Source organism: Chelmon rostratus, chromosome 14 (assembly GCF_017976325.1).
Source record: "Chelmon rostratus isolate fCheRos1 chromosome 14, fCheRos1.pri, whole genome shotgun sequence".
NCBI lineage: Eukaryota > Metazoa > Chordata > Actinopteri > Chaetodontiformes > Chaetodontidae > Chelmon > Chelmon rostratus.
Window position 1 is genome coordinate 10,493,458 of NC_055671.1, and position 26,410 is coordinate 10,519,867.

A 26,410-nucleotide genomic window follows, 5' to 3' on the forward strand; every position below is an offset into this window, starting at 1 on the left:
AGGGAGCCCCCAGAACTGTTTGGCTCGACAACACCTTTAAATGCTTATGCTGTGGATAGACTGTCTGCACTCTGCCTGCGCCTGCATTATTTAGAGCACTTTACACTGAAAATTGTGTTCCATAACTGCCCATCCATTTGGAATAGTGTCTCATCCACCTCCAAGTCAAAGTTCTGTTCACAAGTAAAGGACAATCCTTTACCAGCACATTGGATCACACAGACAGAAAAGGGCAAGCTGCTTTCCTGAGTATTTCAATATGCAGGTTTAACTTCAAGATCTTAGTCTGTGTGCCATCATTTGGTGCTACCTACAGTAAAATACACAAGAAATAAAACACCAGATCAGTATAAGTCAGTAAATATGATATCTGATCTTTCATCTACACTCATAATTTTCAAGCAGCCTAGGGTTTAACTGGCTGGCATCTGTGTCTTGAGCTACATGGCTGAATACAATATGAAATGGCCATCTCGTCACACAAATTGGTTGTTGTCATGCGTGCAGACCTGGTAATGCAAAACTACCACAAGGTTATCGATCTTCAGGTTCAATACAACTGCAGTCTTTACACAATATGACTGACAAGGCAGATGAAACAAATAGGACTGATTTTCTGTATTTTCTCACCATATGAAGAATTAATGCAACAATTGAGGTCCTTTAAGCATGTGCCAAATCTTTGCAATTGGCTTAGAGAGCTAGAAGTCACTTCTCAATCTCTACTACAGGGTTTCAGAAATCACACTTTCGCTTTTTCAGAAGTAATCCCATAGTTTCTATAAAACTGGGTAATCAACCCCATATGCTGCATTCCATTAATACACTGCTGCAATATAATACTTTTGCAAAAAGCAAACATTGTGGAATATAGCTGAAGTTATTAGACAAATAGTTCAATCAAGAGAAAATTAATCAGAAACTACTTTAGTTATTTTTGCTAAATATGCCAAACATTTTTCTGATTGCAGATTCTCAAATGTAAATATTTGCTGGTTTTCTAGGACAGTAGCCTGAATGTCTTTGGGTAATCTAATATGGCAACTTAGTCAATTTGAATGTGATTGACAATTTTCACTATTTTACAGTTATGATATTTCACAGAGAAAATAACTCATCCATTGATTGAGATTAACTGATAATGAAAACATATTTTAGTTCAACCCCACTGTTTAACCAGAGCAACATCTTACATTCAAACTGCAGTAGGCAAGGATTTAGGTTGCCAATGGCAACCTCTAAATATATTGGCGACGTTCTAGCATTCTATTGTTAAAATATGTGACTTTCAAAATATAAAGTCACACGCGATCAACAACATTGACAGAATTTTACACAGACTCTCCCATCCTCTTCCTTGTTTTGTGAAAAAAAAAAAAAAAAAACTGAGCACCACTTCAAAAATTATGACAAATTTTATCTAAATAGGCATTGCAGAGTAATTACCACATAAATATACCAGTCACTGTTTACTGGAGAAAGTTAGGTCCCAGAGAAACAGGTGAGACCCAAAAATAAGGAATCTCTCCGGGAAGCACAAAGCTGGTTTTGAAGTATTTGGTATAAGCCCAAAGTATATTTCTTTCTGATATTCATCTGTTCAGGTGTGCCTAATCATAGCTGATAGGGAGGAACAGGTGTTTCTGTTAAGGTCACACATATGATGTTCCTGGTGCAAGAGACCCATTAGTCTTACAATTAACTCCTCTGCGGCTTCCTAAATTAGTAGCCAAGTCAAGAAAAACTTGTCAAATATGTCTCTCTGCCTGTCATTTTCTCTCATACAGAAAAAGACAGAGCACTGTACATCAACAAAAAGAGTCTCAGAGTTTGTACATACAGCACATCCCTTTAATGCTTATTTTAAATGGGTCAAAGTGCATTGAGTTGTTGCTGTACAAGAAGACAATGCTGGGACACAGACAAGCAATTAGTATGACGAAAGAATTTAATTTGGTGGTGATATGTGGGATGTTGGTAGTAATCTTGATATGTATATGCTACTCACTAACATTTCCTGATATTCTGTTACTGATCCAATACAGACTTTGTTATTCAAAGTGATTGTTGCTATTTAACTCCCTGGTCTGGTTAGGTAATTTGACTCACTGGTAGGGAACAAGGGTCTGCTCTTAAAAACATGTGCTTGTTTTTCCAGCACCGACACCGAGCCCAGATGAAAAACACAGCTTCAGTTTTTGTATAGGCAAAGGAGGCTGTGACAAGATTGTTTGAGTGACAGAATGACTTCTGGCAAATAGCGATAAATTAGCCAACAATGTGCACAAACCAGTGAGGCGAGGTAAACTGCCACAGATGAATTAATGTAGCAGAAATGCTGTTGTCTTTCAGCGAGACTCTGGTCAGACTCTCAGCAGTGGTTCTCAATCCTGGTGGTTGATAACCACAGCCCTTCTTCTATTCTTTCTTCCAGCCTAATCAGGGATTACCTAATTAAGACCACTGATTCCAGGTGGAAGCTATCTCCTAGCCACATCTAAACGCAAGACTGATAACTGCTGCACTGTATGCGTTTTAAGAACAGTCAACCTTTTATTACGTGTCAATAAGTTGCTTTTAAAATTAAATAATGGAATATGATGGAATATGAGACATTGTGCATTACCTGTCATGCAGTCCGATGGGCATTGTCTCCCCTCTGTGAACAGGGTGCTCCATACCCTCGCCAAAACCTCACCTCAAAAACAAAAATATCATACTTTCAACATTTGTATAAAGTATTTCTTCCAAAAAAAACAAACATTCAATCTCAGTCAGGAAACACAAGATAAAGCTGTTGTGTGTAAATGAGTCTTGATTCATTCATTTTAACAGAACTTCCTTCTTTATGTATTACAGTCTGCACATTATTCTAGATACAAGCTGCTTCCTAATGAGGACAATATCGGAGTGTTTCAACTGAGAAACAGTTTCCATACAGCTAGTCATGCAAGAATCGAGTTTTCTGAATCTGGCTTAAAAGATAAGCCCACACTGAAAACAAAGTCATCATTGTATGTAACAACAAACATGCCTACCAGTTACACACAGTTGTAGAAATCTAAATACGCATCTCATTGCTTATTTTTCTGCAACTGAAATGGTCAGTGAAATAGAAATTAACAACATAACTTCAAATTTACATGTTTCAAAATTGTCTGAAAATGGCCTAATACTGGTGCCAGGGGGAAAGGTGAACAGGCGTTTCTTGATCTCCATCCCCTGCTGGAATGTGACAGTTGCATCACATTACTAACTTGTTGCTTTATACAGAACTAGGCTAATTAAAACTAAAAATATCTGCCGTGTGTGTTACTTGACAGAACGATCTTCCTCATTTGAAATTCAACTTACATTATGTACAAAAGAAAGGGTGGAAGGTTACTGACATTGGTATCGATTATTTTAAAGAATGGCAACTGGTACCATAACACACATTTGGATAAAGTAACGTCAAAGTTTCTCTAATAGTTACTGCATGGCTCCTATTGTTATAACACGTTAAAGTGACACAAAACTGATGGAGTTGACAGTTTGCCTCTGCAAAGTGCGCTGAGCTCTCAACCTGACACGAAGCCGCAGAGGTTAGTCCTTTTAAAGCTAGCATGGCAAGTGACATACATGTGGGGAGAAACTAAGTCCACGCGAGGTAGCTGACTTGCTTGCTAGCAAAAGCTTTAGGCTATCGTCATGTAAAATGTTACTATTTAGCCGTACAGAACGATGATATTGTCACAAGAGGAAACGCTGTCATATAGGAGCTTTGCTAATGTTCTGGCCATGTTGCCTCAACACAGTCCTGACATCTCCAGTGGGAACAGGCTAAGCTAACATGGCTAGCCAAGCTAACCCTTTAACGTCAACACTGGCTAGCCTGAAATAACGTTACATTAGGACAGTCGACTACATGGCTGTCAAGTTAGTTACTGTTAATTATCGTCCGATAGCTATGTTGTCTTAACTAAGAACAACCTAAACGACCAGGGTCTTAACATGAGTTAGTTGGGTTAGTTATTAGTTAGTGTGGTTGGTTGGTAGGTTTGCCACCACCAACAAAATGATTGTGACTAATTGTCAATCTGGTATTTGTTGCGCTCGATACACTGTATACGATATTTCAATCACCATATGTATCTCAAAATCACTCTGTAAACTTTTATAAAGCAAATTCCATACCTTCAACAACGAGATAACGTTAACCAGCGTCCTTGTTTTCCTTCCAAGCCCTCAAATCCACTTATACCATGAAGCCTCCTTCCTTGTTTTATCCAATCCGGTCGTCGCTTACTAGGAGAGCAGGAGCATCCACACTTTCCATTGGTGGAAGAGTATGGCAATCTTTTCTCATTGGCTCAAAACTTCCGTTACTAAATAAAGTGGTTCTTACGAGGAGTCGTCTTTCTTTGAGGCATTTGTAGTCTGTCATAAATGTCTACATGTGCTTTGCTTAAAAATGATGAATATGGTAATTTAGAGGGTGTCCAGCTGCATTTACTAGTAAAACGATAGGCTCCCTGTTGAAAGTGTGAACTTACAGGGAATATCGCTTATTTCTGTAATTGCTGTAGGCAGTGCACACAGTGCCATTGAAGCATAAGGGATATGATATTTTTCACAAAAGCAGAAGTGTGCAAATGTTGCACAAACAAAACCCATAATCTAAAATAAGATAAATAGCTTCAATGAATGATTAAATGTTCATGTAAAGATATTGCAATTGCAATCATATTGTCACAGGTGAAATGTGGTTGGACACATTATGACGAAGCTTTTATTTTGTAATGCCTGATATTTCTGTTTAAATGTTGTTTCATGATGAAGATTAAAACCCTTATACCATTGACACCCATTAAATAATATAACGTATATTGTTGTTATTTGTAGCTTTACTTTTCAAATCACGAAGAAAAGATAGATCAAGACACTATAATGCCAACACACTGTGAGTTTTGGGCTGAGTTTGCAAAAATAAGATGTTTGGATAATTAAATGTTGATAACTTGAAGCATGACAGTGATTATTTTTGCAATTAATATCCAATCCATGCTTGATGGCATTAATGCAGCTACAGTCTTCAATTACAATATGGCCAAAACAAGCTTATGTATGCATTCATTAAAATGCACTGAGGTGCTTTTCATAATTACCCCTCTTCCATCTCCACCTTTTTTTGTCCTCTCAAATCGTCAGTTAAATTGCAGGCTCTTCATTAATCAAGAGATGCAGTGATCTGGAACAAAGAATGCTTTTAAACAGATCAAATTCAATGGTAATTTTGCTGAACTGTTGGCTGATGTACAGTTCTAGATGCCTGACTTTATCATGTGCGAATGAATGGGACCTTCAGCTGTTAATATGAATTCCCAACCACTTCTCACCTCATGAGTAGCACTGGCAGTTAAAGAAACAGCTGGTTGATGTACAGTACCATGTAATTACATTTCATAATCAGTTATTTATGCATCATTTTCAATTTTTTGAAATTGTTTCGATCATCACTGTGATTGGCTCTCGGGTTACAAGGGTACAAGGAGCAGACAGAATAAAGCTATGTGGTAGTAAGTATGCAAGGGGTTTAAGAAGAGGATAGACTTAATATGAAAGATATGAAAAGTCATTCTTGTCAAAAGTGTTTGTTTATGTTATGTGTTCATGTTGAAAAAATGTTATCAGCTCATATATTGTAATTGGATTTCATACAGTTCTTAAATACTTATATCACTATCTTCCTCAAAAAAAATTGTATCAGTGAGGCTCTAGTCTGCACTGATTTGAATGATTAGCTTTTCCTTCACTGATGTTTTGCCAGCTCTTCTAAGATGCTGTTGTATTCTTTGGATGTAACGAAAATCTTCCTGGTAATACCCCCGACTCAGCATCCTTGTTACATGTAAGCCATCCCTGGATTTTCCATTCTCTTGTATGCTGTTCTTCAATGAGTCCTGTAGAGGGCAGTAATATATTGTCATCAGCCCTAACTGTCATAACATGAAGTAGAAGAAGAATAGCGCCTGTGCCCCGCCCTTTGACTCACCTCGTTAAGATGTATTTTTTGTGTTACTGGTTTGTTTATGACGCGGTGCACTGCCTCCGTTAGCCTCACAGTTGGCCAAGTGTATGTTATTCTTAAACGCGCTTTTTGGTTTCTGCTGTCATGGCAGATATTATGCTGTGAACGAGACAGAGCGGTAGAAAGCTAGTTAGCATTAGGCGTTGGTCAGTCGTAGGAACAAATTACATTTGTTAGCCTAGCATTTAGCTAGCCTACTGTAACGTTATGACGTGACGTTGGACAGGAAAGTGGTTGTTTGACGACGCCTGGCCCAAGTCTTGTAAATTATACGATAAATCTCGAGCAGGCAGTATATAGAGAGATAAGCGCATGTGTGTGACACTTCCATCCACAGGTTAGGCTTTTAGACAGCTGCCTGGCGACTAAACTTTGACGAGCTAGTTAGCTAAATTCATGTTAGCATGGCGTCAGATACAAGTGACACCGAGGAATTCTATGATGCTCCCGAGGACGTTAATTTTACTCCATCTCCAAAAGTGTAAGGACACACATTTTGACAATATTACATTACAACACAAGAGTAAATAATACCACATGCTTTTCTGCTTATTTTATTTCATGTGCCAGAAGTTAATTACTTAATAATGGCAGCTAACGTTAAATTAGCAGAAAGCTCATTTTTACTGACACCGTTAATTGAGGTGCTTGTCTCGAGACGGGATTGTATTTAAACGACAGAAAAACGTTGTATGTTGTCATATAGTACTTGAGTTCAACAGCTGTTTGGTGTTTGTCCAGCTGTTTGAAGAGGGGAGAGTCTACCCCGACACACAAGTCACATGATGTTAATCCTGAGATCAAATGCACGGTTGTAACGCCGAAAAGATGAAAAGACGACTGGCTGTCATTGTTGGATCTTAGAGTTTTGGCTGTCGGACACAGCATCTAAATGATGATTAATCCGGAAACATTGCATTGTTTTCTAAGTACTAGTAGAAAATGCTACCACTTTATGATGGATATAAGTAAATTACACCGGCTGTTACTCTGCCTCTTGAACTCTATTTTCGGTTTTTTTTTCACATGCATGATAAAAATTTGTTGTTCGTTATTTGAGGTTTTTAGAAACTACATTTCTAGACATTTCACTGTATCTGGTTGCTTTTTCTTGAATTGAACAAGTCATATTTACTAACCAACATTCAGCACACCCCAGAATCAAAGACCATCATTGTATGTTACCTGCTCCTCAGCAATCATATCAGAAACTTTTGTGTAATGATGGAAGAGGTTTGAAAATCTGTATTTCATTTTGGGTTAACAGAGAGACATAATTCACACATTGATTGAACTGCTTGAGGGGATAGATAAAGTAACAACACTGTTGCTTTCAGATTCCATTTTTGTTGTTGTTGGATGTTGCATTTTAGGCATTGCTAATTTTCATTGCATTTTTGAACTGTATGCCTTTGTGTTTTTTAGGTCACCTGCAAAGTTTGTCATTCCTTCACCTCAGGTATGTTTGTCTAAACCGAGCCAATGTTGAAACAAGGCAGTATCTGCTGCGTCGCTGTTAGAATGATTATTCTAACATTGTTTAATGGTAGCAAGGGTTGAAAATTAAGTGGAGGTAACTAATAAAGTTGGCGTTCAATTGAATTTTATCATATTGGTGACCTTTTGAACCCTTTATTGAAACTATTGAGGTAGTTTGTTACATCTATTTTTTTTGCCAGATTTCATCTGATTGTCATTGTTATTTAGCAGAATGACTGTCTGTTTGTTTAGTACTGCTTGCTAGTAAAAAAAGAGAGAATTTGTCAGAATTGGACTTTAATGATGGTAACATGATCTGAGCCTTGCTAAAACAATACACTGTTCCAACATGAAGTTTTAACAATCAAGAGGTGATTGTAGTGTTTGTAGTAGTTCTCCTTGACATTGCACCTACCTTAAGTGACTCCAAGGTAATATATTACTACCCTGTGTGGCAACAATAACACAGCCTGTTAAGTAATGAGTCAGTTACTACAAATATTCAACCCCTTTGCCGTGATTCCTGTGTCCTACTGTGTTTTTCGCGTTCCTTGTTCCTGACAGCTAGGAAAAGGTAAATGAAATGGAAATTAATCATCTGGCATTGTTGCTCTGCCTACCCTTCCCATGGAGACAGTTACAACTTAAAATGTAAATTATGCTTGCTCACGAGATTACAAATGAGAGCTACTACAATACAATACTGATCTGATCTTGGTATTGACCCAGAGGTGAACTTTGCTCACAAACCAGCTGTAGCTCTGTACCCTAAATCAATAAAGTTTACTGAAAACATTGACTTTTGTAGCAAAAATAGCAAGCAGTCTGCATCAAATGGAAAAGGCCAATTAAGAGTTAGCTGGATGGAGTAACTGTGGAAGAAATGTGCTCATTAATCATGTATTTCTTTAGGTAGGTACCAGTACTCAACAAATAGGTTTCCCTCAGTCTGGATGTGCTTGATTATCCTTGCTGTAAATCAAGGCTGGCATATTTCCCATGTGTATCTGTTGTAGGTAAAAAAAACCAACAACTTTTTTTTGTAATTGTTTTCTGAACAGCTTCCACAGAGATCGGTAAATGCTGCACAAGAAGTGGCCGCATCGGAGACTCAGCAAGATGATTCCCTACTGGTAGGTTTTGCTCCATTATTGCACACACCATGTCCCACATAAGATAACTCTATTAAAATGGAAGAGAAAATCTTTTTATGAAAATATTGGGGTTTCATCGTATTCTCAGATTTCAAGAGCTAGTTAGAAAAGTGGAAGTTGTAGTGGATGTCACAGATGTCAAATTGAGCCAATCTCTTTGATAATATGGTTTTGGTAATTGCATATCCTGCAGTGCATCCTTTATTAATGTGGATATCACTCTATCTGCGACTGTCTGTTTTGTGTTAACTGTTGTGACAAGAAAGAAAGAAGTGTTCAGACAGTAATGTATTTCACTGGAGGTGAGTGGGATATAGGAACTTGCATCACAGTTGTTGTATTTTAAATTCGCTAACTACTATTTTCTGTTCCTCTTAGATCATTGATAGCATAATTGAGGAGAGTCAAAAGGGAAGTGTTGGTGAGGTGGCTCAGCTGTTAGATCAGCTAAATGTTGATGTAAGAGCAGAACCGGAGCCACAGGAAGATAATAATGCTCAGGAAGTTCCTGTGGAGTTAGCAGCGCCAGCTCGTGAACCTCAGCTTGCGGAGAGGCCAGAAGAACAACAGGAACATGCAGCAATGAACGGAGCGTGCTCTATACCTGCCCCTGAACCCACAGATTTCCCAGGACCATCAGTTGGATCAAAAGATGGTGTTCAGCCCCCAGACATCACCAGCACTGTAGGACAGAATCATCCTGATGGGGCAGCTGTGGGTGCAGAAGGGGAGCAGGAGCAGAGACCGGCAGATATCTTAGACCAGGTCCCCTTCACAGACGGGCAGGCTGACTCAGACTCCTCTGGGCCTATGAAACCCCCACGGCAATTCACAGTGGAACCAGACATCGTAGCCAGCACCAAGAAGCCTCCTCCCTCACGTCCACCCCCTCCCAGTGGAGGTCCTCCACCAAGACCACCTCCACCGTCTTGGCAAAGTCTGCCTTCCAAGAAGTCTCAGGAATGTCTGAGGCTGAGTGGACTGGAAGGTAGAGAAGACTATGCACAGTTATTGACTTAAGTGTTGCATTAGCTCAAAGTATGTTTTGCAATGTTTTACTCAACTCAATGCGTTTGACAAGTAAAGCCTTTAGAGTAATAGCTTTTTTCATCCCTTGTAAATGACAACCTTTCATTTATAGCTGCTTTGACAATGAACTAGTAGATATAAGGACAAAAATAGCATCCCCTCCTCTGTATTTGAGGATTTAGCACCTCACTATTATCCTTAATCAGCTACAATGGCAAACCACTGCACGCATAATGCAAAGCAGAGTTGCTGGTCAAAAAGAGTTGACCAGTTTTTCAGATAACATGTTCTGTTGTGTGATTGTCCAGTGTCTGCGGTCGGTCCAGTCAGCGGCGAAGCTCTGGAGCCTTCTGGCCTGTTGTCCCCTAGCAGCACAGTGAGGAGTCTTACCAAAGAGCTGCAGCATTCCCTTGATCTGGCCAGTGCCACCAGTGGGGACAAGGTGGTGACAGCACAGGTCAGTGAGGCTGCAGACCTGAACCTCCTTTTGGTCCCTTATCCAGAGGATGAGTTTGCTTATCTGTTGCACCATTGCTTGCTTTGTTTTTTTTTTAGGAAAATGAGGATGAACAGGCCTCTTCTCAGAGTGGAGGACAAACTCCAGGCCCTCAGCGTCCACGTTCCAACTCTGGTAGAGAACTGACAGATGAAGTAAGATTCCCTCTTTGTTTGTTTTTATTGCCTTCATTCAACTTGAATCTAAGCCATAACCCAACGTCTTGCACATTCCTTCCACCAACCTTTTATGCACCACATGTATACTTGTGTGTTACCTTAAAACAGGAAATCCTGGCCAGTGTGATGATCAAGAATCTGGACACTGGGGAAGAGATCCCTCTAATCCAAGCAGAGGAGAAACTTCCTGCAGGGATCAACCCCCTCACCCTGCACATTATGAGGAGGACCAAGGAGTACATTACGTAAGCAGAAAATGATTTTTCTGTATAAGCTGCAGAAAATTTGTTTATCATACATTAATCATTCTCAACACGGCCCTATAACACCAATTCTGACTGGAACAATGAAAACAAAGGTAATCTACACAAGAAAACAGCTGTAAATTGTAGTGATGATTGAATAAACATTCACTGACTGTGTTGTTCACACTTCAGCAGCGAAAAGGAGAGACAAAAGCAACAGTTGGTCATCCATTTCAAATTAGTGAAACAACAGACATTTTGGAGACAAGGAGAGTGGCAAGTGGTGTTTTTTCCAAGATTACAATATAGTGTACAGACAAAAAGTCAAAGGCAGAAAGAATACACTGAATCCAGACACTTGACCATCGACTCAAGCTTCTGACAAGAGAATTGGCTTGTCGCTGTGGGCAGCATTGCCAGTACTGGCAATGTTCTTTTCTTTTTGCAATGGACATTTGCAACATTTTCCCACTGTGAAAAGCTTTTTTAAAAAGCATTATCCCATAAAAACAAATGGTACATTTTCTAGAGGAAGTTGATCTGTTTTATTTTCTCATCAGGAATGATGCAGCACAGTCAGATGATGATGACAAGTCTCAGGCGCCACTGGCTGACACAGATGGTGGAAAACTGAAACAGAAAACGTAAGGATTAGTGACCTCTTGTAGCCTTTTCTCGCCTGATCAAATATAGAATATAATAATTTGTTGTGCCTTTATTTCTCATCAGAACTCAGTTCAAGAAATTCCTGGGCAAGTCTGTGAAAAAAGCCAAGCATCTCGCTGAGGAGTATGGAGAGAAGGCAGTCAACAAAGTGAAGAGTGTGCGTGATGAAGGTAAAACATTGTAATCTGAAGCGTTTGTGCAGATAGTTAGATTTTGTGAAAACACATCAAATGTAACTGTTTGGAAAAGGTGCCTAAATTGATAATATTCTGTTTTGTGCTAAATATTACAGTACATTGCAGAGTTTTTATATTTCATGCTGTTCTTAGAACTACTTAAAAAGCATTGCAAGGTAATTTTCCTGATAGTGTGGTTAGGTTCTTTTGATAAGTGAAAGTACAACAAGATGCAAAGCACACATAAGTGCAGGCAGGAGATTGCCATCTGTAAATGGATGTGGGCGCTGAGGCCATTACAGGACAAATAGCTTCTCACTGTCAGAACCGTAAATGACAGCAGTCAAATGAATGCACTGCTGAATAATCAAAACCCACAAATGTGTAACTTCAACAAATGTTACACTAATAAGGCATAATCATTTATGTTCCCGTGCTTAGTGAACTTTTGTCTCGTGCATATATCTGGATGTATTTATTATATTTATGAAATAATGATGCTTCTGCTGCCGCTGCAAATGTTTTGATAGTGTCAGTCATGCTTTTTGTTTTGGTCGGGCTCAGTGTTCCATACAGATCAGGACGATCCGTCGTCAAGTGACGATGAGGGCATGCCTTACACCAGGCCTGCCAAGTTCAAGGCAGCACACAGCTTCAAGGGTCCATTTGACTTTGATCAGATTAAGGTTGTGCAGGACCTGAGTGGAGAGCACATGGTAAGAGGATCTTAGTTTGTCTTCTTAACATTTAAGAGAACCAAGAAATGTTTGAATTACAGCATCTTTGTCTTTTCCTCAGGGGGCTGTTTGGACGATGAAGTTCTCTCACTGCGGGAGGTTGCTGGCAACTGCAGGCCAAGATAATGTGGTCCGCATCTGGGTGTTGAAGACTGCCTTTGACTACTTTAATAACATGAGATTAAAGTACAACACTGAAGGTAACCATGTCAGCATCTCACATTTTTTTTGTCGTATGATTGATTGTTTTAATTTAGATGCTCAACTTGGCTCGGCTGCAGTAACATTCTTTTTGCGGTGGCTTCTCCAGGTCGAGTTTCACCATCTCCCTCTCAGGAAAGTTTATGCTCCTCTAAATCTGATGATCCTGGGGTGAGTGAAATTTACACCTTTTTTATAATATATTACAGGAAGTAGTTTGTTGCTGTTTTGGTAATAGTGCAAGTATTGCAGTGTTGTATATTTTACAGTCTTTAGACTCCATGTTTTTGTAAGATTGTACTCTTGTCCTTCTAGGCAAGTTGTGTTCCAGAGGACCCAGAGACAGAAGATAGGAATGCCCCTTTCCGTCAAGTCCCATTCTGCAAGTATAAAGGTCATACGGCTGATCTGTTGGACTTGTCCTGGTCAAAGGTGATGTTCTACTCTTTTCTTATATCCTTTCTTTATTCTTACATCCATCCTATGCACACATTTGACTCAGTGCTGGTTTTATCACTCCTCTTACTTTTTCATTTTTTGTCGATCTAGAACTTTTTCCTACTCTCCTCCTCCATGGATAAAACAGTCAGGTTATGGCACATATCCAGGAGAGAGTGTCTCTGCTGCTTTCAGCACATTGATTTCGTCACAGCCATTGCTTTCCATCCCAGAGTAAGTTGAGTCACCTTCACCTCTCAGCACAAATCACACATCTATTCATTTTGGCCAGCAGACTGTATTTATAGTAACACTTGCTTCTTGTTTCCCAGGATGACAGATACTTTTTGAGTGGCTCTCTGGATGGAAAGCTACGGCTCTGGAACATTCCAGACAAGAAGGTGGCGCTGTGGAACGAGGTAGACGGCCAAACGCGCCTCATCACTGCAGCTAACTTCTGCCAAAATGGGAAGTATGCTGTCATCGGCACCTACGATGGCCGATGCATCTTCTATGACACAGAGGTACCCAGCTGAGACACTTTTATCTGTTAATACATGGTTTCATTCTGTCCTTATTTTCAAAATGAACAAACAAAACAAAATGAATTTGAGGCTTAACTAAATGTATTTTTCTCTTTGTGCATTCAATAGCGTCTGAAGTACCACACTCAGATTCACGTGAGGTCCACCAGAGGCAGGAACAAAGTTGGCCGCAAAATCACCGGCATTGAACCTCTACCTGGAGAGAATAAGGTAGCATCTGATCTCCACTTCGAAAACAGCATTTACAGCATGTTTGATGTGCCTATAATGAGGCAGTTAGACTTAACAGAATTCTCTCTTTCTCTCTCTTTCCCCACCACCAACAGATTTTGGTAACCTCAAATGATTCCCGCATTCGCCTTTATGACCTGAGGGACTTGTCTTTATCCATGAAATACAAAGGTTATGTTAACAGCAGCAGCCAGATCAAGGCGAGCTTCAGGTGAGGATGGTTCCCTTTCATTTAGTTTTGACTTGAGCATTTTGAAGTATTTTTAGTAACAACTGAGTAACAGATCCCTCTCCATGGACTGCAGTTTAATTTTGCCTCCAAACTCTGCTTCTCATTAAGAGTTTTTTTGTCCGCTTCTGAACATGGGACAGGGCTCTTTTGAACACTGACCTTTTGTATGTTGCAATGCACCTGACTGCAAACTGACCTATTGTGGGATGGTCTCCCTACAGTCATGACTACTCCTTCATAGTCAGTGGCTCAGAGGATAAGTACGTGTATATCTGGAGCACTTACCATGACCTGAGCAAATTCACATCTGTACGACGGGACCGCAATGACTTCTGGGAAGGAATTAAAGGTAGCTGTGCTGTGTGTTGAATGACGGACATCATTTTAATTTAATTACCTGTCAAATTAATTTGATCCCCCTTGATTGAACTAACAGTAAAGCGTTATGTATCTCTCAGCACACAATGCAGTGGTCACGTCAGCGATTTTTGCACCCCACCCCGGCCTTATTGTTCCACAAGAAACTGGAGCAGAGAAACCAGAAGCAGAGTGTAAGAGTCTGGACTCCACAGACTCTGAAACAATACCCTCAGGTATGTTTACTCACATTCATTCAAGGACAGATTTTAAAACATCAAGGTTGTCATTTCAGTGCTAAGAAGTAGTGTTGTCCTTCCGCAGGAGCCCTAAAGACAGATCACACAGAGGTTCTACTCTCTGCCGACTTCACTGGAGCCATCAAGGTTTTCATCAATGTAAAAAAGTACTGAGCACTTCAGAAGTTGTCAGCTCCTCACATTCAGCCTGTCTGTTGGATGAAGGACAGCCCGTCGGGCCATCTAACATCACCCTACTACCTAATGGCCAATGCTCTGAGACAAAGAGCCATCTGTAGCTTTTTCGGGAGAACAGGGACCCTAAAATGGAAGATGAGGGAATGGGTGGAAGAACTGTACAAAAAGAACAAGGTGTGATTCCCTGACACATTTCTATTTTTTATCTTTAATACCAAGCAACTGTGAATGGTTTGGCATTAAGAGGTAAAGGGCTGGAAATGCCGAGTGTGTGTGTTCAGATATGTATGTGTAAATTTACGGCTGTATGGTCAAGACTGAGCTTAGCTTGAAGGGTATTTGTAACTGTACGGGCACCTTAGTTTCTCCCAGATTTCCAAAAAATTTGGTGAAGTCCCTAAGAAGTGCAAGACACTGTCCCAATCTCAGTCACAGATTTTAATGTGTCAAGAGAACAATTTGTAACCATTTGTCTTGAAAGCAAGGTGGTTTGAAATGTTACTTACAAATTATTTGTGCCTACAAAATCTAGATCGCTTTTCTAAATTCAACTTCTCAAGCTTTCCTCTAAAAGATATCAAACATTTCAGTGGATGAAAGCAAATCCAGGGTGCAGGTAATCTGTAGACGGTTACTAATGATTAGGGCTGGGTATCTTAAATTTTTTCAGAAACAATTCTGGCTCTTAAGTACTTTTGATAAATTGTTTTGTTCAATGAAAGCACATTTCATTTAATATAATAGTACTGTAAATTTAGTGTGTAACATCACATACTGCTTTTGTAAACAGAACCAAATGATGCTCTATTAATGTCCTCAATAAAAATCCCCACAAACTTGAAGAATGCTTGTTGATAACCTTTTTTACCTTGAAAAAAATAAATAAATGCCATCCATTAAGTAGAGTAACAGTAAAATATTTTGATACCTGGCCCTTCCAATCATGTCCTCCACACACATGCACACACATACATCGCCAACAGGGATTTATTTAGTGTCAGAACTTTGCAGCAACATTTCTGGTTATCATTTTAAAAACAAACATTAAAACAAAAATATATATAATTAGTTACAGTGTTGAAACTTCATCATACAAAAGAGTGCTGAATCTTGCATGGATATTGTAATTTGGGACCAAGAGCACAGACATGTCAGTCTGTCTAAAGAACACTGCAGGAGTGCTGTGTGTGTGTGTGTGTGTGTGTGTGTGTGTGTGTGTGTGTGTGTGTGTGTAACCCGTGGACACCATCAGGCTAATGGATGACAAGGTCCAGAGTTGAGAGTCAGTGTTTGCTCTTCTTTCTCTTCTTGTGGGAGCGGTGTGGTGACCGTGACCTGGACTTCCCTGACTTCCGCTCAGGTGATGGTGATCGGGAACGTTTGGACCATTTGGGAGACCGTGTCCTGGTAAATGGGCAGAACAAATGATTACAGACTGACTTTTCGAGAATAACAATCAGAAGGAAAGTATTGGTACAAAAACACCTCATAGCACTTGCTTTAAGGGAGAGATGCTCCTCGATTTTCGGTTCTGGTCATCAGGATCTCTGCTCCACCGTCGCCTTCTGTCCCCGTCTTCACTTCTTTTGCTCCTTTCTTTGTCCCTTCTGTCATCCTTTGACTTGTCTTTAGATTTCGATGTCGGTGTCTCATTCTTTTCTTCGTCTTTTTCAAACTCCTATAGTAGACAGGGTAAAACATCTCAATGAAGTAAGATGTAGGCTACTATGTCTTTGCCTGGTAAGATGCGAACGCCACATGGTATCATGTGTAACGTGTATCTCACAAACCCACTCATTCAAGTTTAACAAGCCTGCAGGTTCTCCAAAAGGGGGAGCTGTTTGATTAATGTCATCAATTCAACACCTGCTCAACTGTTCCACCACCAGTAAAGCAAAAATAATAGTTGCATTTCAGACCTGCAGATGTATACATATCAATGTTGACACCTACAATTCAAGAAAATAGTTTTTGTTTTTTTTAAATATATTATTTTCTCTGTGTGGGGCCAAAATATTACTGTGTCAAAAATGGAGCATACCATTATAGAGTATATTGGCACTCCGTCCTGACTAGTTGTTCCTTTGGATGATGTTCTCCAATCCAACAATGAGGAAAGAACAAATGATAACGCTTGGAGCAGTGTAAACTCTGCTCTTACTTTAGTGTTTAACTTACAAAGTACAAACAAGACACACACAAAGCAGCTGGAAGATAACTAGGTTTTCCCTCCCTGTAGATGCACATTGGACTAATCTGCAGATCTTGAAACTGTGACTCTGCAGCTGCACATTGGCTGTTTCTGGTTTTGAGAGCTTTGCATCAGTAACACTGTTTTTTTGCGTGCAAATTGACTAATTTCATAGTCTAATTTTAATGTACTAATAAAAAGCACTTTTGTAAATTTTGCCCTATACTGTTCGTGATTAAAGAAATATTTGTATTACACAGTACATCAGTGACGGTTGCTTTTTCTTGCTTTAGGGACCCCCCCTTACACTGTGGAATAAATACTGTGTTTAATTAAGTGCTGTGATAATAAGGACACCTCCTATTTATTCAGGGTTATAATTAAACATGGAATATGAAATAAAAGCTACACAAATAAAACAATGCAGGAGCCCACCTTCTGTAGCAGTTTGTTCCTGTAGTGCTCCACTTGTTGTTGGATGCTCATTCCAGACTTCCTCGGCCTCTTGCCAGATTCCAATTCATCTTGGAGCCTCATAACCTTTACCTGTGTCAGACAAATCTAATCAGTTCTGCATATTTATTAACTACAATTTGACATATTTTCAAATAGTTGCAGATGCCACAATAAGGGGACAGCAATGTAAGGGTATTAGAATATGCTAAAAGCTGTGGCTCGAACTGTTCCGTTCAAGAACTGGTCATAAATAAAAATCACAAGAAAACCAAGAAAACTACATTTCAGTAGTATCGTCCCCACCTGATTATATAAGGTATATTTCTTAAACAGGATACTGAGGCAGGCATGACTTTTGAAAGTGGATGGGTTGAACCACATTGTTTTTAGCAGACCTAACCATTTAAAAAAAGAAATGCACTCGCCTCCAGCTCTCTCAACTTTTTCCTTTTGGTCTCAGACATTTGAAAACTTTTGAGGGAGCTCTGGAAGTCTGCGCTGTTGTATCTGGACGAACCACAGGAGTCGTCGCTACTGTCACTCTCTGAGTCCTCGTCTCCATCCTGTGAGTTGACGCTGTCGCCAAGAGGGAGAGGACAACAATAAATCTCCAAACCGTTTGACTGTCTATGTATCCTGTGCACGCTTTACGCAAATGTACACAGATGATGCCCTGATACCAACCACAGAGGCCTTACCTTACATTCACTTCGCCTTCACTTTCTTGCTCCAGCACTGTGTCCCACTTTGACTCAGTCTTGGCTTAGGGAGAAAGCAGAACGATGAGCAGCAGCACAGGGTTAGCACTGATACACAGTTCAACTGAGTTCAACTTGACCTGTGTTACCTTGAGAAAATGTCCCAGTATCACCTGTCTTCTCCCACTTAGACAAAGGCACTCTGGACAGAGAAACGTTGCTCTCATCCACTACAGAACAAAAGAGACAGCTGGGTAAATGTCACACCAGGATTATGGTTTGTAATTATTACATATGGTTTGCTATTTAGTGGTGTTGATGATCACTTTAGGAAAATTCTATATTTGCATGCCCTGTTTCCATGGAGATCAGAGTGTAAGCCCAGCTGACGACAGCCCATGAGATGGTGGGTCAGTGTACTGAATGAAAACATCCGAGTTGGGCAGATAAACAGATAAACTGTGGACTTCTGGTGTTAAGATTTCGACTCACGGGGCATTCCATCAATGTCATCGATGGCGACTCCTAAAGGAACACCGTCTATGTCGTCAACAGCGACTCCATCCAGAGGGTCCCAGCCCATGGGGCAGCCGTCGAGGTCATCCACAGGAGCTCTTTCCAAAGGTAACCCATCTATAGGTGTGTTGTCCATTGGCGCACCATCTAGATCGAAGGGTACTTCCTACGAAGAGACAGACAAGTGAACATCCGTTTGGATCATTTTCATCACGTTGCTGTTGAAATGCCATTTGAGGAAAAAAAAAAAACTTCGTATTGAGAAGGTAAATATTCAGCTCACCTCTGTCGTCTCTGTCTGCTCCTCCACTGCTTTGGTGAAACCCAGAAAGATGTTTTGAAGGTGGATTAGATAAGGCTCCGGGTATATGGCCCAGTCTTCCCATGCTCTGAAGCAACTCATGACTTTTTGCTGTGGAGATGAAAGCGTTTTTTTTTCATTGGTCTATTTTTAGTAAATTTATGTCCCTGTGTGAGGCAAATGATAGACTCGATTACCTTAAACTGCTCCGCCTGCAGTCGGGCTTGTATGTTTTTATGTGCTGCGTTAAGGTCTCCGAATATCTGTGTTAGCTTTGTTTCAAAACTGAGAAGAAATAGTCAGGCTGTCAGGTGGAGATGAAATAAAACAGGATGAAAGAGTTGAAGCTGAAACTGAGGAAAAGTCTCTTACTATTTACGATAATATGATGCACCAGCTACTTTGGCACATGAGTTGTGCAAGATGTCTGACACAAGATACAATCTTGCAATCTGTGGGAATAAAAAAATAAAATACGATGCGAGTGAAATCACCTACACTTTAGACAGACATTCTGTGTAACTTTATATAGAGATTTAAAACCAAAAAACTGGCCTTCTTCTGAAGGGGCGTCTGAAGCAAGGAAAAAGATTCGGTGATGTGTCCTACGACTTCCTCTGCTGCATCCGCCCGCTGGAGACAGAACAGCATGGCACTGGCAATATCTTCTCTGCCTGGAGTGAGCTCTTTAAGCAATGTCTCCAGCCTTTGTCTGTGCCTGAAGGGTATTCACAGAAGAATAACCGAGGTCTGCATTCAGTGCATCTGAAGGTAAAAACATATATGTCGTTATGCCTCCTGGGCTCTACTTACTCAGCTCTGAGCTGTCCTTTCTTCACCTCCTCCTCAGGTGGTGCATCCTCCTCCGCCTTTGCCCGATCGTCACCTCTCTGAGAGTAGTTGTTTAGAACAGGGGGTCTCCATATGGAGCCTCCCCGGAACATACGAAAATCTGTGGTCCTCCACTCAGTCGGGGACTCTCCCTGTGGTGAGGATGAAGCCCAGGTTACATGTTTTCATGGAGTTAAAGCATCAATCTGGAAAGAACTGAGGCATTCAAATCAGCATGTTCAGCTGTCTTCTATGAAATGAGATTAACAAGTGAATGATGAGTAAAGAACAGTGTTTAGTTCTTCCAGATAAACTTTTGATTATACATTGCAGTAAAAAACAAACCTGGAGGATGGAGAACAGCTTCCAGCGATAGTACACGTGGTCTTGGCTTTTGTTGTCAAAAAGGAACCTGAGACAATAAAGAATGAGCAGATTAAACTTGCACCCTGCAGGGTCACTTACCAGACCAACACACGGCCAGCGATACCCACCTGTAATCTGGATTGTTTTTCTCCTTGTTCATTATTACAGCTTCAAACACATGGCCTTCACGCACCACAAACTCTATCATCCTGTGAATGAGGAATAAAAGGTTCCTGCGGGGACAGAAGAGTGTATCAGAGCAGGGTTTGCGTCATAACTCTCAATCCACAAGTTACGGCAGGAGATCTCTAATACTTCTTCACACTGACCTCGTGGCCCATGCAAACTGCAGGCCGACCACCAACAGTGTCATTTCATGTCAGAGCATTCGCTATTTTAAAATGTTGAACTTAACAAGGGGACAGCCCATAGGACATTCCACTGTACAAAACTGCATAGTCACTGTGGGACAGACGCTGTGTCAGCATATTTTAATATTCCTGGGTCACTGGGTCCATGAAAGGGGTAAAAGAAATCACACTATCTACTGAAGAACACTGACGTAGGTATTACGAACTGAAAGCCCCAATCCAAAGTTTAACTTAAGCCACTTTGTAATAAAAAGATTGGGCTCATCTACAAAATACATACATTGTTGGTATTCAGCTGTAAGGCCACCAGATGCAGGATGTTTACTTTAGATGTAATGGTCTCAGAATGTATACTTTCAGACAATAAAACATATCCAACACATAATACGGCAGCATCAGGGTGACAACACTTCTGCAGGCAGCTACATACTGTCCAGTGGTTACTACGGATTGGGGCTTCAGGCACAGTTTGCTCCGGCAGTGCACCCGACTTTGTGTCAGATCTACCACTGCAGTCCAGTCTTCCATACTCCTCACTACCTTAACCTGAAGCAGTACCTAGTTAGAGTTAAGGCACCAGCGTGACTCTACTTCTGGCATCGTCCGACTTAACGGTAACTATTAAATCTATCTGCCTTCTAGCTGTATCTGTCTGCAGTGTCTCAGCCAAACCCTTTGGAAACCCAGGGCTCAAAGATGATACATCAATGGCTCTAGCAGTCATTTACAAACTCTACCGCAAATCACTTCTCACAATAACACACATTAATATTATGATGGGAACAACATGGATTGTCTTATGTGTCTGAGCAAAATAGAGAGAGAAAATACAAGTTAAATTCACTGGATGTCAGTCTGAGGCCATGGAGACCTTTGACATCTCCAATAAGAGCCCTTAGTTCTCTGTTGCAGATGTCAAAATGTCCACTAACGATGGTAAGTGTTGCACCACTCCCAAGACTTTTGGGTTAACATGTCCTGCTGTATATGTCAAATGCATGAACAGTTTCTAGGGCTGGAACTTCCTGCCTAACATAATCAATATGGACACAAGAACAGTGCACCACAGCCTCTGTCCTATAACACTTGTGCTCTAACAGCTGGTCAGTCGTAGTAAGAAGAGTGTGTGTACCTTTCGGTTGGGATAACCACTTTGACTACCGCTTCGGACAGACTCTGTTTGTGAAGTCAAATCAAATAGTCAAAATATTAAAAAGTGAGCACTTGTACAGATGAAACACTGCAGGATACATACAGCATAGAAAACGACGATAGCATTCATAGTCAGTGAAATGGGGGGAGGGTAACACAGCTCTAGTGCTCCAGTAAATTATTAAAAAATGCTAAACCATCTATACTACAAGCTACGCTAATTTCAAAGATTTACAGTGAAAGCTATACGTTTATTTTTACATTTTGTATGCAAACTGTGCATTGGCATAACCCTGTATTCTGTAATACGTCACTACATGGACAAGGTGGTCAATTAAATGAACAAACATGCAACACAGTAATAGCACAACGACTACAATGATTCATGACATATTACAGTTTTGCTGCTAATACGTGAATTTATTCTGAGTCAGCTGCAGAGCCAGCTGCAGTGTGAATTGACTGCATTTTAATTTAAGTGGATATAAAAGACACATTTTCAGCGTGTGCAATTTTCTAAAGAGTGGCAGAAATGTGTGCACACTGTAATTCCTGTTCTTGTTCTACACCTGTCACGTAAATATGAGCCTGCAGTGCCTCGTCCAACTCCACATTACAGAGAAATAATGCTCATGCAGACACCCCAGAGAACAGAGACAATTTTACCTTCTCAAGATCCCCTTTGGAAATGCCCAGCGGCTTGGTGAAGTCATTCCGGAAGCGATCCCTTGGCTGCGCATTGAAAGGCAGACCGGATGGGGGTGGCGGTGTGGCCCTCACCCCCACCGGTGTGTAGAGAGGCTGAGGTGGAATACGAGCTGGTTTACCCCATCCCAGCTTCATTTCAAACCCCATAATCACTTTACCTACAGCACAAAACATAATCCCTCTATCACAGCCAGTCTCAGTGACCATACAGTAAGAACAATGGGGGGATGATTATTGGATAAAGCAGCTGTTGTTAACAGTCAACTGTACCATCAAGTGCAGCCAAGGCTCTCTCCGCATCTTTCCGTGTCATGAAAGCCACAAAGGCCCTGTTGGAGGTCCTGCAGCGCTCCTCGTCTGTTCGGGGCCACATGATCTTCACGCTGGCCAGGGGACCATACTTACCGAACTCTTTGCAGAGCATCTCCTCATTCATCTGAAAAATGAAGAGAGGATGAGAAATGTACACCTACGCCGTACTCAGCCAATCAGAGTCAGTGTGCTCCGTTACCTTTGGGCTAATGCAGCTAATGTACAGGTTGGTGGTGACTGGCACTGTTAGGTCATCATATAATGCTGTCGGGGACAACAGGGGTGAGGTTAGCAACTTTCAACTAATAAAAACACCTATTTTGAAGAGGGACTCTTACTTGATCGTCCTGACAATGGTATGTCCAGATCTCCATATCCTCCTCCTCCTCCCCCTCCTTCACCTCCTCCCTTTCCTCCTCCACCAGGGTCATTTTTCTTCCTTTTATGTCTTTCCTCGCGCTCTTCTTGTATCCTGCATTTTTTTCCAACAGTGAAAAAAGGCTCACGTTTGCCACAAAGACGTCAACGGATTGAAATGAATCAGGCAAAAAGACTTACAGCTTAAGCTCTTCTTTGAAGAGTTCGAGATTACTCTTCTTCTTTTCTTCTACCTTTTTTTTAAACGTCTGTGAATCAAACAGGCAGCCGTTGTGGTTATTATTACGATTTGATATAGACATATTATAATGACTTAAGTGAGAGATCATGAGCAACATTTAAAGGTGAGCGTAAGGAGTAAATTAGCATTCATACTGAATTTAGTGATTATGCCACTGAGAGAGCGCAACCATCAGAGCGCAAACTTACAGACTTTTTGCTTTCAGCAGATGATAGCGGTGAGACATGCTGGGACACGGGGACAAACTTCGTAGCTGGTCGATACAGCTTACTCTTCTTGACCTCTGCTGCTTCCTCCTCTGCAATAAAAAAAAAAGCAGCCTGAATGCATTAGGTAAGAGTAATTCAGGTCTGTAAAAACAGGACGAGGCTCTGTTCTCCCCACTGTTCTTTTGTCGGTCAGCAGGATATCTGAACAGCTTCCTGTGGAATGAGGCAGGGCAGACCGGCCGCGGCTTCAAGAACAACTGCTATGAATTTGATGAGTCTCGGCCTTGCTGCTGTGTTTGCAGTTAACATTTAAATTAAAGGCCGTCTTTATGCGTAACGCTAAGTTGGAGAACTGCTCAGTAATTGACAAGCATTATTTCTTTAATTAAAGCGATAATGGACTGCTGATTATGGATCCCCAGAGTGGATGAGTTTTATTAAAGCATTCAAAAGGTGTGGGCCCTGTTTCCCTGCTTAGTCAGCCTGATATTCTTTATTCATTATTCTCAGTTCTTGTAAGATGTCCAGGTAATTCACTTTAACACGACTGGAACAGACAACTCATGATTCATCAGAAACAAGAGGAGCAGAACTGCAATATTCTGTAGCTGCGTCCTCTCATAATGCTGGATTGAAAGTCCCGGCTGCTGACCTTTAGTTGCATTCACAATTCCCCCACGGACAAAAGTTTTCACTCCGCTTTTCTCACTGGTCTCAAATGACGCCAAGAACTCTTCAAAAACCTCTGCTGCTTTTTCCTCCTCCTAGAAAGTCACACAGAAACACGTGCAGTATGCATGTATTTCACCCCTTCTCTTCATTTACTGCTGATCAGATTCAAAAGGTTAAGACTGGTGATTACTAACATGCATTCATTTCATGCACATTGTTATAGGAAAAAACACGTATCCTCATACTATTAATGCAGCTTTATATAAATCCTAAAAGCACTGAATCACCTCCAGTGTTTAAACACCTCCTTACCTTTTTCTTGAGCTCTTCTTGTTCTTTCTTTGTGAGTGTTTTGACTGGAATGACAGGCTTTCCCTTTCTGTCTGCCATACTCAAACTGCGAATAAACACACAGAATAAAGATGGAAAGGTTACTGCCACATGACTGAATGACGGTGACATCTCTGTTCGATCTATGGCAGAAATCCCCTATTATTTTGCCTAGTCTAGTCCTGTAAAATGTATCCTTAACTTAAAAAAAAAAAAGTCTGACATCCTTTTAAGTACAAACTGTGCATCCCTTCCAGGGTCAGTGGAGAACAATAAGTAGTCAGACACCTCCCTGGTTCAGAGGGGGACAGGGCAGGGCCCACAGCAGACGTGCACTGGAGGGCAAAAGCAGCCTAAATCTGTGTTTTCTGTTCAAACATTGCACTGCATTTGTCTTATTTATGGCACTCCTTTCAGCTCACATAACACATGCAGGCGGTGTGTGAGGGAAGCAAACAAGGTGCTGCCAAAACAAAAACTTTTGCACATTTGCACACAAACCAAAATCCAGCACTGTTCATACTGAGTGTCCCACACACTGCAAACTGCAACACAGTGTCAGCAATAAGTTAGCTGCAACCAAGCAGACATTACACCAATGTTACATAATGTGGCTGTTTGAACTTGATAATGCCATTCAGTAAATATCCTGGATGCCCTCTGCTTGCAGGGGCAGCCGACGCTCGTGTTGTTTTTGGTCCATTTGTTGCACAAACGGTGTTGAAAAGGCCCGGACCAAACGGGAGCTATCGTTACACTTTGCTAACGTTAGCTAGCATCAATGTTTAGCCTAGCCAGGACTCAAGTGAGATGGTAAACTAACCCAGCCTTAACCTTTACGCGACTAACGCTGAATCCAGCTGCTATCTGTCCGTCCATCATGCCGATAATCCCAAACCACACACAGACGCAGAGGGGGGGAAAACCCCTTTCAGCTCGCTAGCATCTGCTAAATCTGAACGCTACACGGTGAACACAGTTCTGTCAGCTAGCTAACAAACCGGGCTCATATTCTCCTCTGACACCGACAGACCGCGCAGGAGGAGGCTGCTTAAACCGCACTGCATGCACACAGTTTCACCCCCCGCTAAAGCCGTGACTTACAGCGTGTCATGCTATTGCTTCACCATTTTTTTTGGTTGCGACGACAACTGATTTCTATCACAACATGCTGTCAGGAGGCGAGAGATCCGCCAGGCTGCGCAGAGAGGCTGCCTGCTCGGGCTGCTCGGTCCGCTCGATAATAAATAATGAGCGTGTCTGTGTGCTGCCGCCGCCGCTGCTGCATATTCATGAAGGAGACTTTCACTCATTCTCCTGGAAACTGGACGTTCGCAGTTGAGGTCAAATTGTTTGTTCTTTGAGCTTAATGCTGCAGTTTATAGACAGCTCCTTCCTTATTTTCCCTTGTGTGCTGCGGTCTGTTATTGCAGGGGGGTTCCTCAAATGCAACAGCCTGAATGCGACCTTCTCCTGAAGTTTGAGGTTTAAACAGGTGTTGTGGTTAAGAGAAACACCTGGGCAGGTCCCTGGTCATTGCACTCTTAATATCTTGCATACTTCATTCATGGTGGAGTAAAGTGAGTAAGCCTGTCCATGTTCCTCAAATGACCCTCCTCACAAATCATTTGACAGATGGAAGAAACAAAAAGCCCCCAAAACACAACATCATACAACAAAATATTAACCAGAACACATTTATTAGTTTGCATGAATCTCACATGTCTCATTGTTTGGCTTAGTAGACAATAAGGTGTAGGCGAGAGTATAATTTCTTCCTTGTATCCATGACATACAGTCACTAAATACATTGTTGCCCTTCACAAATGATGATTTTAAAGCTGTGAAATATTTTTTATTGAATTTTTCAACATCTTCTTCAGTCTAAGATTTGCAGTGGTGGAATACTTTGATACGGAGAATTGAAAAATTAGTGAGCAAAAGTGTACACTGTAGCTTATATTTGTTCCCATGAGATAAGATAGGTTGGAACTTTATTGATCCAG

General features: G+C 41.0%; 3 protein-coding genes across 4 annotated transcripts in view; 1 reads left to right on the plus strand and 2 right to left on the minus strand.

The window, feature by feature from the left end:
* klhl13 (kelch-like family member 13) overlaps positions 1–4,237 on the minus strand; it is a 38,422-nt gene extending 34,185 nt beyond the window's left edge. Inside the window, exons 1-2 of the mRNA XM_041952172.1 lie at positions 4,177–4,237; positions 2,627–2,698 (exon numbers count right to left, since the gene is read on the minus strand). Of these exons, the coding sequence (XP_041808106.1) occupies positions 2,627–2,679 (53 nt within the window). The 5' untranslated portion in view covers positions 2,680–2,698; positions 4,177–4,237. The remainder of the gene's footprint in view (positions 1–2,626; positions 2,699–4,176) is intronic.
* Positions 4,238–6,051: 1,814 nt separating this feature from the next.
* wdr44 (WD repeat domain 44) lies at positions 6,052–15,514 on the plus strand. Its single transcript, XM_041951783.1, has 20 exons — positions 6,052–6,551; positions 7,496–7,529; positions 8,611–8,682; positions 9,082–9,691; positions 10,041–10,189; positions 10,288–10,383; positions 10,516–10,652; positions 11,213–11,296; positions 11,382–11,488; positions 12,059–12,210; positions 12,293–12,431; positions 12,542–12,603; positions 12,748–12,864; positions 12,982–13,104; positions 13,203–13,394; positions 13,524–13,625; positions 13,742–13,857; positions 14,100–14,227; positions 14,337–14,471; positions 14,560–15,514. Exons 1-20 carry the CDS (start codon positions 6,475–6,477, stop codon positions 14,646–14,648), a joined length of 2,721 nt encoding a protein of 906 aa, XP_041807717.1. The 5' UTR covers positions 6,052–6,474; the 3' UTR covers positions 14,649–15,514.
* A 129-nt stretch (positions 15,515–15,643) lies between these two features.
* Positions 15,644–25,633, minus strand: zgc:163098 (uncharacterized protein LOC100037380 homolog). 2 transcript variants are annotated; one of them, XM_041951782.1, is made up of 24 exons: positions 25,509–25,633; positions 24,387–24,471; positions 24,055–24,166; positions 23,382–23,491; positions 23,133–23,200; positions 22,913–23,046; positions 22,774–22,838; positions 22,533–22,698; positions 22,221–22,420; positions 21,535–21,578; positions 20,160–20,264; positions 20,011–20,077; positions 19,648–19,817; positions 19,390–19,552; positions 19,207–19,286; positions 19,032–19,119; positions 18,817–18,945; positions 18,510–18,699; positions 18,167–18,247; positions 18,018–18,081; positions 17,745–17,895; positions 17,299–17,409; positions 16,172–16,350; positions 15,644–16,076 (listed from the first exon to the last, which is right to left on the minus strand). In XM_041951782.1, the coding sequence occupies exons 2-24, from the start codon at positions 24,462–24,464 to the stop codon at positions 15,956–15,958; spliced, it is 2,676 nt and encodes an 891-aa protein (XP_041807716.1). In that variant the 5' UTR covers positions 24,465–24,471; positions 25,509–25,633; the 3' UTR covers positions 15,644–15,955. The 2 variants fall into 2 exon arrangements, with proteins under 2 accessions (XP_041807716.1, XP_041807715.1); XM_041951781.1 differs by lacking the exon at positions 25,509–25,633 and adding an exon at positions 25,228–25,402.
* Between the last annotated feature and the right edge of the window lie 777 nt (positions 25,634–26,410).